This window comes from Lissotriton helveticus, chromosome 7, assembly GCF_964261635.1.
Source record: "Lissotriton helveticus chromosome 7, aLisHel1.1, whole genome shotgun sequence".
NCBI classification, from domain to species: Eukaryota; Metazoa; Chordata; class Amphibia; order Caudata; family Salamandridae; genus Lissotriton; species Lissotriton helveticus.
The window spans coordinates 984,241,478-984,257,056 of record NC_136068.1 but is presented as its reverse complement, the minus strand read 5'-3'; the positions used below and the strand labels follow the sequence as shown (position 1 = coordinate 984,257,056).

At 43.7% G+C, this 15,579-nt stretch overlaps 1 protein-coding gene across 1 annotated transcript in view; it reads left to right on the top strand.

Annotated features, from left to right (window-relative positions):
- The window catches only part of LOC144769486 (protein NDNF-like), a 75,579-nt gene that overhangs the window by 20,878 nt on the left and 39,122 nt on the right, over positions 1-15,579 (top strand). Inside the window, exon 2 of the mRNA XM_078653613.1 lies at positions 1,145-1,371. Within this exon, the coding sequence (XP_078509739.1) occupies positions 1,181-1,371 (191 nt within the window). The 5' untranslated portion in view covers positions 1,145-1,180. The remainder of the gene's footprint in view (positions 1-1,144; positions 1,372-15,579) is intronic.

Here is a 15,579-nt window from a genome sequence, read left to right as displayed (position 1 = left end):
TGGAGTTGCTTCGTTTGGAGCATGAAATGGTGTGGTAGCCTTTACTTTCACAACGAGATTGCCATATAAATCCTCTCACTTTGAAGTCAGGGAAAGAAAAGTAAATATCAAGCTCCCTCGGAAGACAGAGCCTGACATGTGTCCGCTGTCTTTGAATGCACAGCAAATAAGAACAATAGAAGATAAGAATAAGAACAAACGTTAAAGGCATCTTTACAGAAAGCAAGCAGTTGTGGCAGAATACAGCAAATAAACGTTGCTCCACTGGAGGGATTAACTCAAGCTGGACAGCCTTAAACAAATAAAGCCAGCAAATAAAAAGCGTGCAACTGTGAGTTACAAAACACAAAGTCAATGGTAAGCAATGGGCAAAATCCATTTCCAGAGAAGCTTTCTGAATGTACATAAGAAGTTTTTAGCAAACCAGCCAGCTGAGCTGTCTGATCGGCTTTGATGTAAAAGTGAGAGTGTGTGGCAATTGCTATAAATGGGGCTGGAAGTGTTAGCAAGATAGTATCTCCAATATCAATGGATTCCTAAACAGCAGATTGGACATGCCTGTGGTACCTAAAGCCTGACGGAAGATCATCCAGTACATGTAAAGGAAGATGGCAGCTTTCTCCAGGATTTTCAGGTAATGTGATATTATAGAGACAGGCCGATTGAGTTAGCAATCATTCATGGTTTGAGAGTTGTTTTACTTATTAAGTCATCCAATCATGGTGTGAAGTATCAGGAACAAAGTATATTGGATAGCCTTGAAGTAATCTGTTTCCAGACCCACACTAGAGGGCATTAGGGACAAGGAAATCCCCAGTGATTCTTACATTCTAGGGGCTCTCGGGTGCCATTAATACTAAGGATTCCCTTACTGGGATGCGCAATCAGCCTCTCACAAAAGGAGAATCCCAGGGATTCTTTTGCAGACACAGCATGCATGTGCTCATTACATTGCCTTGACAGCTGGGGGGCCAACGTCCGACGTCATACACATCAGTGGAGTCTCACTCGCCCGTTACCTTCCTGCCTATGATTCAGGCCACTACCACATTTGAACGTTCTAACGTGAGACCCATGAATGGATGTATATTGGTAGGAAGTTTGCATTGTGAGAAATAATTGGCTTGTTTTCAATCTATTCCAGGTGCAGAAAGAGCTGTGTCCTTCCTCTTCACCGACCATGAATCTACACTTGGGAAGAAGCATTTTCTTCCACTTGATGCTTCAGCTGCAGCTGTCTTTTCAGGTGCAGCAGAGCCAAGATAGCAACAATTGGGAAGCACCTCCGAGACTTAATTTCCTGAAAGGTGTCTCAATCCTTCCTACCGATGTTCAAGTGACCAGGTTCCTGACTACAGAGAAACCAGCAAGGTAAGGGCCCATCGTCCCCATCTCTCATTTCATTTCTTCTCTCTCTGATCAGCTCCATCTCCTATTGGCTCCTTCGCTCCTGACTATGAATCAGACTCTTCAATGTGGATTTAGGATGACTGTCAGTTTACTTTGTAGCTGTCCCTCAGACTTGTATCTTAAACTAAAAGTTATTGGGACACTGCTGTCACATGAGCACTGTACCTTACATTAAACAGCTTGCCAGGAGTAAAGTGACTTACACAGTGGGTAATGCATCAGTTTCGGATAGTCTATGAAGAATACTGATGTGTAACATGGCCACAAAGTAGATAACGCTATGTCAAGTTACGTCTGTGCTGTGGTTGGGCGAGGAAGGCTGTCTGTGTTTGTTGAATTGTGTTTGAAGGCAATATGTTTCCCACCCACCTCAAGTGGGTAGGAAACATATTTAGGTCTTACTGACTGACAAGCCAAACCCTGTTGCAAAAAACTATTTTGCCACACTTCCACTGACCCTGCTGCTTCAAATGTACCATTGACATCAACATCACTGCTTGCTGCAAGCACCCACAGCCAGTTGGGATCCAGTGCATGTTTGGTACTCAAGTAGTCAGAAGTCTGGAAGGCAGCAACATGCTTGAATTCCCATTTAAAGAAAGGCCGGAGCCTTCAAACAGAACTCCTCCATCACCACAAATACAGATCGCCTTCCTCGCCCAACTACAAGCGGGAAAGCAGGGAATGAAGGGTGGGGTATCTGGTAATTGGGAATGAGAGAGGCTACAATGTTCACATTGGCTACAAAACAGAGATATTTTCCCTCCTGCAGTAAACCTACTGAAAAGATACATCTTAGAATGTCCACAACCAGCTGGCCACCTCGACAGGGAGGGACAAAGAGTGCCTGATCCATTATATAAAGATCTCCATGTCTGCCTGATTATTTAATAATAACTTGTTTTATATATATCGGTAAGCAAGATAATTTCCTCAGATGGACGGAAGGCCGAATTGGCCCTGCAACAATCCAAACCTATGATCCTTAGGTCATATAAGATATGAGGAGAGAATGTTTGCTTCCCACATCAAAGATCTTACCACTTATTCCATCATGTGGCGTTTCCACAAGAAGGATAGGCTTTGCTCTTGTTGTGGGTCATCCAGTGGTGGCTGCCAGCTATGTACGGTGGTGGGGCAGGCAAATGGCGGTGGGTTCTTACGGGCAAAACTACATTAATTAAATTCATGCCGACATGAAATACATTACCGTTTTAAAGGTAACATATTTAACTTTAAAACTGTAATGTAATGCATGTTGGTGATTTAGGGCATCCATACACATATATTACATAAAAAAGGAAATAAAAGTCACTTAACTTGCTGCAGGTCCTCGCTCCAGTCCAGGTGTTCTTCTATCTTTCAGAGTGGGCCCAGCCAACTCTCCTAATGAATCCTGGTGCTGCTATCATGCACTTAACCAGCATGAGAGAAGGATCAACATTGGATGGAGCACGCTTGCTCGCAACCCTCCAAGACAGCTGGGTTGAAAGGTTTAAAGTACGCATGTGTGGCTGGCCATCGCAAAACAGGCGGCCAAGGAGACATGCGCGCTTTAAACTTAAAGTGCCCTGCACATCACTCCTCTCTGCTGCTGCCACTCGGCAGTGGCCCCGCCCCATCCTGACACTCGGCTTGGGACGCTTGCTTGCTGAGCTAATAAAAAATAGAATGGTGATAATGTTTATTACCATTTTATTTTTCTTCAGGGGACATTTTAATTAGTGGGGCGATGCTCCTCCACCTGTGTTTGCATGCATGCCTGCATTCATGTGGTCTGATTTGTATGTGTACCTCCATGTACATAGTCTGTATTTGCCTCTCTTTGAGTGTCATTTGTATGTAAAGAAGATGCCTGTATGTTTGTTGATCTGTGAGTGCTTTGTTGGCTGTGAGTGGGTATTGGTGTTTCCGTAGTTTTCTGTGGATCCATGTATGAATAAACGTCTGCAGGTAGATCGCTTTTGCATAATTACAAGAATTCGCCAAATTACGCAAAATGACACATATTTATGTGAAATGCAAATCCATCATTCTGCTTAATACTTTATCACAAAATGCATAGTTGACTCAATTTTGTCTCAAGGATGCATTTAAATAAAAGCGTTGAAAATAAAAGGCACTCGTGCTCTGCTGCTCCTGTGGCATCCATTTAAATTTTTTACCGCAATTAGAACGCAATTACAGAAAGTGGCCTAATAGTGTAAATTCGAGGATTTCCAATAACAAGAGTCACGTGAATTTCCTGAAACTACACAATTAACACTGGAATAATGCAAATTTCACCCCGGCTTAGTAAAAATCCCAAGGGGCTCATTTATGAAAAGTGACGCATCGCTGCGTGAAAACAGCGATGAGTCACTTTTCATTGCGCCCTCCTTGCGACACCAATGATGCGGCTTAGTAAAAATCCCAAGGGGCTCATTTATGAAAAGTGACGCATCGCTGCGTGAAAACAGCGATGAGTCACTTTTCATTGCGCCCTCCATGCGACACCAATGATGCGTCATATTTACAGTATGACGCATCATGTTGCAAGGAGTTACAGATACGTCAGTATTTCTGACGTATCTGTAGGCGCAAAAGTGACGCATTGCTGGAGTGTGTCACAAAAGTGACGCAACTTCAGCAATGTGTCCTTTCACATGGGGCAAGCCCCGTGTGAAAGGGCTTGCGTCAGTCTTACGCCTGCTGTGAGGCAGGCGTATGATTTTGACGCATTTGAGTCCTAGAAGTGGCGCAGTGAAATCTCATAGATTTCACTGCGTCACTTCTATGACCCTTTCTTACGTCAATACGCCCCCCTTGCATACATTATACCTGGTGCAGGTATAATGTGGCGCAGGGGTTTACAAAGTGACGCATCTACCTAGATGCGTCACTTTGTAAATATGGCGCAACAAGGTGCATTTTTTACGCTACTTGTGCGTCACAAAAAGTGACGCACCGGCTGCGTAAAAGTGACGCACAGCCTCATAAATGAGGCTCCAAGTGTCCAGGCTCAGCCCAGCAGTGCAGAAGGGAAACTCTGTCTGAGTTCCAGGATTGGTATTCTTGACAACCAACTCTTCTTCCAGTTTGGTCACAGACCTGCAGTCCTACATCCTGCTAGATGTCCTGCTTGGAAGAGCTGTGAGGGAAGGAACCTACTCACATAAATCAGAGAGGGGTACTGGATATATCCCTGAAAGAGAATGTTGCGCAGAATAGATAACCACAGCCCAGCACCCCAGAGAGGTGGAACTGTACAGAAGGGATTAGAATCCCATAACAGCCATTAGGGAACCCAGGGGAGGTTCAACCTTCCAAGATCTTTGGTGAGTTCCCTTTATCCCTGATTCCCCACGTGCCCCTGGTTGCCCCCACTAGGGCTTCAAACATGCTCAGTCCTCTCTTATGGCCGGAATGTGTAATGAAGGGGTAGCTAGTGTGAAGAATAATCAATCCCACTGCTGCATCAGTCACATACATCCCATCTAGTTATGCCTGTTCTTATTGAACTATGAATGGTAGCTATATAATGAGTAGGCCTAGGCAGAATTTCAATTATGCCCGGGAAATTTTGGCAATTCCACATTACTCTTTGACACAGCATTACTGTTAATAATGACATTACGCTTACTCCTGTAATTAACAGTAATTTGGGAGCAAAAATCCTACTGGTAAAGAACATTTAGTGAGCACAAGCAGCCATTTGTGCTTGTTAGTCGTGCTCTGTTGCATTTAGCACTATTTCTCAGCGCAAAATGCATCCTTGCATCCATTTGGATGTGGGGGTGTATTTTGGGCCAAGAAAATAGTGCTAAACGCTGGGAGCAAGTTAGGGAAAATCATACCCCAAAAGCAGATTTAGCGAGCAGCTGCTCGTTTTCGCTACTCATGTTCTTTTGCATTTAGTGCTATTTCTTAACTTTGCGTGCCTCATTGCATTCATTTTAAATAGTGTTACATGCAGAATTACCCTGCACATGTAATTCTGCGTAAACTTGTGGAGTTTGTTGGTAAATCTCCATGATTATGTTGCACAAATTTTTGTGAGTTATGCCCAAACCTAATAATAAGTACACACTGAGCTTTCCCAGTGCTCATCTCCTCTAGTGCCCGAGGATCCTTATAAACATTATATATATATATAATGGAGGGCGTAAGGGAGGAAGAATATTGAACTGGCTGCCCATCCTCCCCAAGGTAAGCTACTTATATAAAGAGGGATGTCACCCATCCGATTTCAACAGGGGCCCTGTCCTATTCCCAACTAAAACTTGATTTTAGTTGGGAATAGGACAGAGTCTGAATAACCGGGTTTTCTTAGAAACCAGCGGTGCCAGGGACACACCCGAAGTCTTCGGATTCTCCTGTCTTGGAATACAGAGACACGGAATACTTCTGGATGGCGTCAAAGATCAAATTTATTAGCTGCAGCTAGTAACAGTAAACTAAGCAATACAACACGGTGTACAACTCAGGAAACTGCTCAATTTTCGTAGAGCAAGACATCTCTTTTTATACACCATATTCTCATTATAAATGTACACCCACTGCGCAAAATTCTGACCAATAGGACACATTTTCTAACTGAGTATCACATTAACAAAAACCCAATTTATAGTAACCCAACCCAAAAGTTAATTATTAGGACTGTCCCAAATTCAATTTCCACAAGCCGGACAAACCCATAATTGAAAGCACTACCCATGTAATGAAAAGTCGTAAGGAAAGAAACAATTCAGATGTTGAGTAAGATAAGATATGTGCAAGAAACTAAAAGTTAACGATATCCTGAACATTGATTGGCAATTTTAGACAACGATCAGCCATAGAAATTGGCTTCGCAAAAGGTCAGTTTCAGGTGACGGGGTCAGCGTCCTGCAGTTCACTCACAAGTCAGAAAAGGGCCTGTTAATGCATACATGAACAATAAGGCCCATGCAACTTTGTTCGTTCGGTTACCTCCACGGCCTACGTGAGGGCAACACAAAAATGGCGTCACGAACAACTCAAACAAAATAGAGTCTGGTTCGAAATCACGGAACCTCAGGCCCTCCTTTTGCCATTACGTAGGCAATGACCTAAACTCACATCAATCTGAATCTAGGTCTAGGTCTCATCAGGTCATCAAGGTGTTGCTGTAACATCATCTTATTATCCTTCACTTCTCTCGGGACTGGTCTTCTCACACAGATCGTAGCACAAAGACAACAAATGGCGGGACCACACTGGATGCATAAGCAACACGAGAAAAGGATTGCTAAAGCCATACCAAGAAACATCAGAATCTTCCATCCCCATTTGGACAGCAGTTCCCAAAACCATTCTATCAATGACCAGTTCCCTTCGTCTACATGTATAGACTCAGCGGACTTATGTAACCTCAAGATGACTTGGTACACTGTCGGGGCATTATCTGGAATGAAAACACAGCAACTAGACCCAATCAATTTACATACCCCACCTCTATCTGCAAGTATAATATCTAAAACAAAGCGGTTCTGTAATGTCATAAGGCGATCCGCTTGAAGCTCAGCTGTAATATTGCTAAGGGCACCAGCAGTTTCATTTATAGTGGGCTTGACCACTCTCGTAAGCTGACGAATATTTCTACTATTAGTCATAGGACCCCAAAAGGGCAGACAACCCTTAAAGAAATCTCCAACTTCTTGTGCGACAGTATCTTTCGCATCGATAACACCTCTACCATATCTTGTCTTATGGTAATTGAAAGCAGCTGTATACGTAGGGGGAAGCAAAAATGCCACATAACATGTGCCTGAATAATCAGATGGCAACCATGTATATGCTCTGTCGTGACAAACAAAATACGTGCCTTTAGCTGGCACGAACGGTTGAAATTTCTGGGATGTATAGACATATGTTTGAACGCACACACTCTTACCAAGCTGAGCTCTCGGATTCTGACCAATACCTTGCAGACAAAAATTACCTCGGTGGGGTACAATACAAATAGGAGGAGACCTTTTCTGTCTCTCCTTTTCTGTCAGACTAATACTATATCTCGTCTTGTTCCAACCAACATATGCTCGTACCTCATCTTTAGGGATAGCATTATACACATCAATATCTCTGATCATATCTACTATTCCCTGTATCAAGGCATTATTACCCGCATTATCTTTGACGGAACGTAAAGGAGATGCTTCATTCTCATAGATAAACATTGCTTGGAGTGCCCATACTGACCCATTAGGCGAAAAAGGCAAAACGAAATATGGCATTCCCTTATCGATCGTATGTGGCATAAGACCACAAACCCAGCAGTTCGTGGTATTTACTACTAACTGATGCTGATGCAACATCTGTATAAACGAATTGTTCACAAATTCTGATCTTCGTGTCTGTTCATGTTCAGGCAACGTATTAAATTTGTGTGGGGAAACAGTAGAAAAAGAAAGAGTAGTTTGGGACGGAGATGTAAGCATATGTTTTATGGAATAAACAATCCAATCTAAGATTCAAAAGCATCAAGAAACACAATATCAAAAAACATTTGCTACGGACCAATGTACACATTCTCATTTTAAAATCAGTTCTCTTAACACCCTCATCAGACTCAAAAGACTCCATCCTCTAACGTGCTGCTCACGGCTATTACCTTCTTCACTTAAGTGTGCGTCAAGATCGTACTAACGCCCATGAACCACAGACCTTATGTCAATACGCGGCTCACCCCTTAAGGCTGTACCGTGACGCTGCTGCTGAGTCCGGATGGTGAGTCGAAAAAGAAAAAAGAAAAATAGTCTCTTGATCTGACAAGGTGTAATTCACTACATAATAAAAAAAACATCAATCTTTATTTGTCCATAGGTTCAGTCTTTATCGGTCTTAAATTGTAGCGCTCTTTACCAGGCACAGTTTGCTTTTGAAAAAGGATTTCTGGATTCGTTGTGTCGAGTCTCAAGGGCAAAGGCACAGCAGCTTGCAGTATGTCATCATCCTCGCGTTCTGACTGAGTCCATGTCAAATCTAGGAATCCTTTCACATTCAGAGTTGGCTATTCCATCCCTCACCCACTTATCATACGGTAAGGGCAACAGAACTTTTTTGCAATGGGTGGCATGCACCCTTGTTTTTTTTACCAGCTTCTCTAACTGCAGTTCTAGTGTCCAAAAGGACCAAATGTGGTCCAGTCCATCTCGGTTCCAAGTTCTTGGTTCGTTGAAAATTCTTCGTAAGGACGTAGTTTCCAGGTTGAATCGTATGGCCTGGATCTGCAGTAGCTGTCGGCAAACTGTCATAGACCTGTTGGTGGAGAACACGTAATTTAGCAGTCAAGTCATGTAAGTAATCCACCAACATAGGGTACTCGATGTCACTGTACTTTTTAGGCCTTAGCACACCCCAAATATTGGCCGGACGACCAAAAACAATTTCATATGGGCTAAGTCCCACAGGAGAATGTACTGTCATCCTTGTTGACAAAAGAGCCAACGGCAAGGCATCTGGCCATGTAAGACCAGTGCTCGCTTGTATCTTAGCTAGCTTCAGCTTCAAGGTGCCATTATAGCACTCGACAAGTCCAGCAGACTGGGGGTGATTCGCAGCATGGAATTTCTGATTGATACCCAAACCCGCACACACTTTCTTCATGATCTGACCCACAAATTCACTCCCATTGTCGCTCCATACAATTCTCGGCAAACCATATCTAGGGAAGTACTCCTTGAGCAAAACCTTGGCTGTAGACAAAGCAGTATTATCCTTTAGGGGGTAGGCCTCTATCCATCTGGTAAAGGCACAAACAACCACAAGGACATACTTTAGATTGTTACATCTCTCCATGTAAATGTAATCTAGCTGTATCACTTCAAACGGATACGTTGGAGGAACAAAATGACCAGCTGGAGTTGGAGTTCCCTTTCCAGGATTATACATCATACAATGCTTCACCACATTCTCAGCACATTTAGGAATTCCAGCATTCTGCCATACTGGAGCCAACAACTTGCATATCCCTTTCGAACTAATGTGAGCCATTCCATGAGCCATAGTACCCACTGGGAGCACATACGCATATGGCAACAACCATCGCTGGTGCTCCGACAACTCAACCCAAAAACCTGTCGAATCCAACATACCCGTACTTTCACTCCACGTACTCACTTCTTTCTCAGTAGCTTCAGCCTGAATCAACTTCACACTTTCTATTGTGTCTTCACACATTCCACCAGCCATAACCCAATTAGCAGGGCCTGCAACATACATACGGCTCATCATGTCTTTCGCCGTTTCCTTCTCAATTTCATCTGCAAACGCATTTCCTCGACCTACATCATCCACAACTTTCTTATGGGCACTACACTTCCCAATTGCAATCTGCTTTGGGAGAGTAAGTGATTCAAGAAGCTCATTCACTAATTGCCCATGCTGTATTTTCGTACCATGGGGAAGTAAGAAATCCTCTCTCTCTCCACAAACGCCCAAAACTGTGGGCAACACCAAACGCATACTGGCTATCAGTATAAACATTCACTCGCTTTCCCTCTGACAACACACACGCTCTAGTCAATGCAATCAACTCTGCTGCTTGCGCAGAATTCTGTGCTATACGTGCTGTCTCAACAACTGTATGTAAAGTTTTGACGGCATATGCCGCAGTCGTCTCACCATTCGGAAGCTTGAAACACGAACCATCTACCCATAGGGTACCATCAACATTCGTAAGAGGAGTATCTTTTAAATCAACTCTAGCCTTCGTTTCTTCCTCTGTCCGAAGAAAGCAAACATGCTGTTCTTGAGCATCTGTCTCTACAGAAATCGGCAACAACGTACCTGGATTCAACACATTACATCTCTTAATATGAACATGGCTAGCCAAAAGAGTCAGCTCATAACCTGACAGACGTGCACTAGTAAGGTGCTGAGTCTTAGTCCTATTCAATAAGGTATCCACTGCATGTGGGACCATCACAATCAACGTATTATCCAATACCAAACCAGCAGACTGTCGGATAGAAACAGCCGCTGCCACTGTAGCTCTCAAACAGCTCGGCAACGCTTTAGCTACCGGATCTAACGTCTCCAAATTGTTGCGTCAATACTGACAATGCACAACCTTCTCTCTCGTGAACATACAACGTGAAAGGTTTACTGTAGTCAGGAGTACCCAATACCGGAGCAGAACACAATGCATCACGTAATTCAGAAAAACTTTTCTGACAATCGTCAGACCAAGGGAGAGGATACGGAGTATCTTTAAGAGTCAGTGCTAACAGAGGTTTCGCTAGCAATGAGAAATTAGGGATCCATTGCCTACAATACGAGGTGATACCTAAGGAAGCACGCACTTCTCTCTGTGTTGATGGCACACTCATTTGCGCAATCGCTTGAATTCGTTCTGGGGTCAACCTTCTTCCCTCCTTCGACAAGAGATGACCTAAGTAGGTTACTTCTTGTCTGCAATACTGTAATTTTGAAGGTGACACTTTATGATGAAGGTCAGACAAATGTTGTAACAAAGAAAGAGTAGCTTCTTTACAAATCTCTTCATCATCAGCAGCGACCAGCAGATCATCAACATACTGGATAAGAGTAGCACCAGTAGGCAACACAAAACCCTCAAGCTGAGTTTTCAATGCCTGACTATAGATGGAGGGACTTTCACAATAACCTTGAGGAGCTCTCTTAAACCGGAAGCTGCGGCCTCCTAAAGAGAAGCCGAAAATATCTCTACTCTCCTCGGCAATCGGAATACTGAAGAAAGCATTCTTCAAGTTGATAACAGAAAACCAGGCTGCCGAAGCAGGAATCAGAGTCAACAAAGCAGTGATATCAGGGACAACAGGAAACTGGGGCACCACAATCTTATTCACTTCTCGAAGATCGATCACAAACCGATACACAGGTGGCTGAGAAGCATCAGTACGCTTAAGGACAGGCAAAACAGGAAGGTTACACACATTACCTCTCGTTTCTTCAACTACACCCTTCTCAACCAAATCATAAATGATCGCCAAAAGAGCTCTCTCGCCATCACTGGATATTTTATATTGCGGAATACGAGGTAGCCTAGCATTTGACTTAAGGGTAACAACATAGGGTGGAATCTGCAAAAGACCAACATCATTGGGACCTGCAGCCCAAAGTGTATCAGGAAGAGAATGCAATTCCAGTGGAAGACAATCTTTAGACAAATACATCAGAGAAATCACTTTCTTACCCAAGGTAAGATGTACTCCAGAAGGAGAGCAATGTAATGTCGCATGCAGTCTTTTCAGCAAGTCCAAACCAAACAGATTCTCACCACAACCAGTCGTCAAAATAAGAGGAGCTTCCAATTCACAAGGACCAATAGAAAGGGGCAAAGGACTAGAAACCGGGTTACAAACTGGGGAGCCAGAAAATCCTACTGAAACGTTGGTCAAGCCAGACAAAGGTGCGCCAGGAAGTTTAGAGTGCATAATAGAACTCTTCGTCGCACCAGTATCCAAAAGAAAAGGTTCTGCCACACCTAATGTAATCACTTCAACATAAGGTCCACTCTGGTCTACTGGAACTGACACTACTCCCTCTCTTTGCCCATGGCTGTCCTAACTATCATTATAACCAGCACTCTCACTCTCGACATAATAATCATGAACATTGTACTGTGCAGACTGACCACTCGGAACATTCTGTCTGTTAAAATAATTCGCAGAATTCTGAAGGGAAGAGGAACGCTCATTCTGGGGTAACACGCCACGTCCCCTACCCCTAGGAGCTTGCTGGAAACCACCACGACCTCTCTGACCAGATACGCCATTCGCACGCTGTAACAAAGCCGGGCAACTATTCTTGAAATGACCTTCCTCTCTGCAATAAGCACACTGATTAGGACCAGGAAAGAATCGCGGAGCATAAGGCTCAGGCTTCTGTAACAATCTCTGAAACTGTGGAGGTTGCTGAAACTGAGGCTGATTCGGACGAGGCGGATAAGCTTGCTGCAAAATAACTTTCGTCTTTAGATATTTAGTTTTCTTCTCTGCTTTATCCTTCTCATCTTTATCCCTATTCTCATAATATTGTGCAGTAGCCAATATCTGGGCCGACGAAGAAACAGCCCATGAACTCTCAGAGTCCTTTAACTTATTAGAAAGTTCGGGAAGTAAATTAAAGACAAATTTGTCCACAAACAACCTTTGACCACCTTCCGTACTCATGTCCTGACCACTATGATCGATAAACGTCTCTTCAAACCTAGTGAAGAAATCAGACACACTCTCGTCTTTCTTTTGTTTGCATGCTGCTAACTTGTCCCAATTCACTCGCAAAGGAAGCATCATAGTTTTCATCAAATTAATAATCCTACCAGGTAATTCTGCAACTAAGGGCTCAGGTTTGGCACCTCCTACCTGCCGACCATCTGCAGCAACAATATTAGCCCACGTATCTCCTAATTCTTGCGCATGATTCTCATGACGGATCTTCGCCCACAAAGGTTGAGGGACTACATTACCCATCAACATATCTATATCAGCTAAATTCATAATACACGCATCAACTGTCTGAGACAACTCTTTGTAATAACCGGCAGGATTCTTACGGGGGTCAGGTAAGGTCTGCTTAAGAGCCAAGACCTCTGCTCTCTTCCAAGGAACATGTACCCATACTCGCTGAAAATGAGCCGTACATCCTGAATACCCTGATTAACATTAGCAACAACTTCCTCTCTCCATACAGGGGGAACCTCTCTCATGGGATACTGCTTCACTTTCCTCCTAACAGAAGAATCAGATTCGTACAATGTCTGAGGCTGTAATCTAGACCTAAAAACAAGTATTGTCTCCACGGCATCTGTAACATCAGATTCCACTATCGTCCCTTTAGCAAATTTGGACTGAACATCAAGCACTTCCTGCGGAATCGGACCCAACTCATTATCTTCCCATTCCTGACGGAGAAAAGTACATATTACATCAAAAACATACCTTTGCGTAGGCGGATCCCACTGAAAGAAAACATCCACAACCGCTGGCAAATTATACCTGGAAGCATTTAAAATCCATCTACGAGCCAACAAATCCAACACTGTCCGTTCCTCGGAACTAGGAAGCTGACTACGACTCTGCTTACGTTCCGAAACCGGGGTCATATTCAGTGACCCAAACAATGAAGACAACAGATTAACAACAGTCTCAGTCATTCGTTTTCGAGCAGAAGGAGAAGAAGCAGACATAAGAACAGGAGAATAAGTATTTTGAGGCAAAAGAGGTGTAGGGACAAGAACAGTGGAAGTCGGAGATGCAGGAGTAGAAGGCAAAGGAGTTTGAGGCAAAGCTGGCGACCCTAGAGTGGGTGGCGCAGTAGGAGGCAAAACCATCTGTGGAGCACCGGGTGGCTGAACAACAGCAGGAGGTTGAACAAAAAAGGGTAGAACAACCGGGGGTATAGGAGGCGCAGTAGCACCCTGCACATAAGGGGGTGGCAATCTCAGTAGATGAGAGATCAAAGGATCTTTTTCAAGATCTTCAATTACTTTCGGAGGAGAAGGCGGCAAGGCCGGATAACATTTATCAATGGCCATACAACGTTGTCTATCTGAAACTTCACTTGCACGCTCTTCTCCATCTTCCCTAAACTGCCTAGCAGCTTGTAGTACTGACATATTCTTATCTTTCCTATCTCTCTTTGCTTGCTTAATTTCTCGCTGTTTGGCTTCCTTTCGCCAGAGGCGGAAAGATTAAAAAATTGCCGGCCGGGTTTTCTTCTTAAATAGCGCAACTTCCAGATTATCTAAAATATTTAATTCGAAACTAGCATGTTGGGGCCATCGTTAAACACCATCTTTCTTCGTATAGCGAACCCATACTTCATTATAAGTAATAGGACTCACTCCGTGTTTTGAATAGAGCTCATAAGTTGGAGTTCCAACCGGAGGTATCGTACATGAATCCTCCAATCGGGAATCCCTGTTGCAACCACAACTAAACCATTTCCTAATTTTGCTAAGACCAGGCATCTTATAGCTCACTAATCTAGCTTCAAACTTCAAGGGGTTATCAACTATCGATACACTCGTAAATATACGAGCCCCTCGGGTTCGGCTATTGCAACAACCGAATCAAAACCAAGAACCAAAACAAAGTCGTGGGAGCGACCCACTTATCCTTAACCAAAATGTCTGTCACGCCACCAGAAGACCGTCTATCTTCTCGCTTTACAAAGGATCAATCAAGGGGCCAAGACAGGGCGACAGTCAGGGCAGCAGTCCTTCGTAGCTGTTGGAAAGCGGGAAGCCTCGCAGTAAAAACTTTCGGTCCACGTCGACATACAGGGGTCGATGAAGTGGTTGGCCTTCCTCCAGAATTTCCTCACGGGGTTCCTCACGATCCTCGGGCTTGGACGGATACCGCTGAAGTCGCCCCACCGTTGGGCGCAAACTGAAGAACCGGGTTTTCTTAGAACCCAGCGGTGCCAGGGACACACCCGAAGTCTTCGGATTCTACTGTCTTGGAATACAGAGACACGGAATACTTCTAGATTGCGTCAAAGATCAAATTTATTAGCTGCAGCTAGTAACAGTAAACCAAGCAATTCAACACAGTGTACAACTCAGGAAACTGCTCAATTTTCGTAGAGCAAGACATCTCTTTTTATACACTATATTCTCATTTTAAATGTACACCCACTGCGCAAAATTCTGACCAATAGGACACATTTTCTAACTGAGTATCACATTAACAAAAACCCAATTTACAGTAACCCAACCCAAAAGTTAGTTATTAGGACTGTCCCAAATTCAATTTCCACAAGCCGGACAAACCCATAATTGAAAGCACTACCCATGTAATGAAAAGTCGTAAGGAAAGAAACAATTCAGATGTTGAGTAGGATAAGATATGTGCAAGAAACTAAAAGTTAACGATATCCTGAACATTGATTGGCAATTTTAGACAACGATCAGCCAGAGAAATTGGCTTCGCAAAAGGTCAGTTTCAGGTGACGGGGTCAGCGTCCTGCAGTTCACTCACAAGTCAGAAAAGGGCCTGTTAATGCATACATGAACAATGAGGCCCATGCAACTTTGTTCGTTCGGTTACCTCCACGGCCTACGTGAGGGCAACACAAAAATGGCGTCACGAACAACTCAAACAAAATGGAGTCTGGTTCGAAATCACGGAACCTCAGGTCCCTGTTGAAAGCTGAATGGTGACATACCCCTTTACATAGAAGATC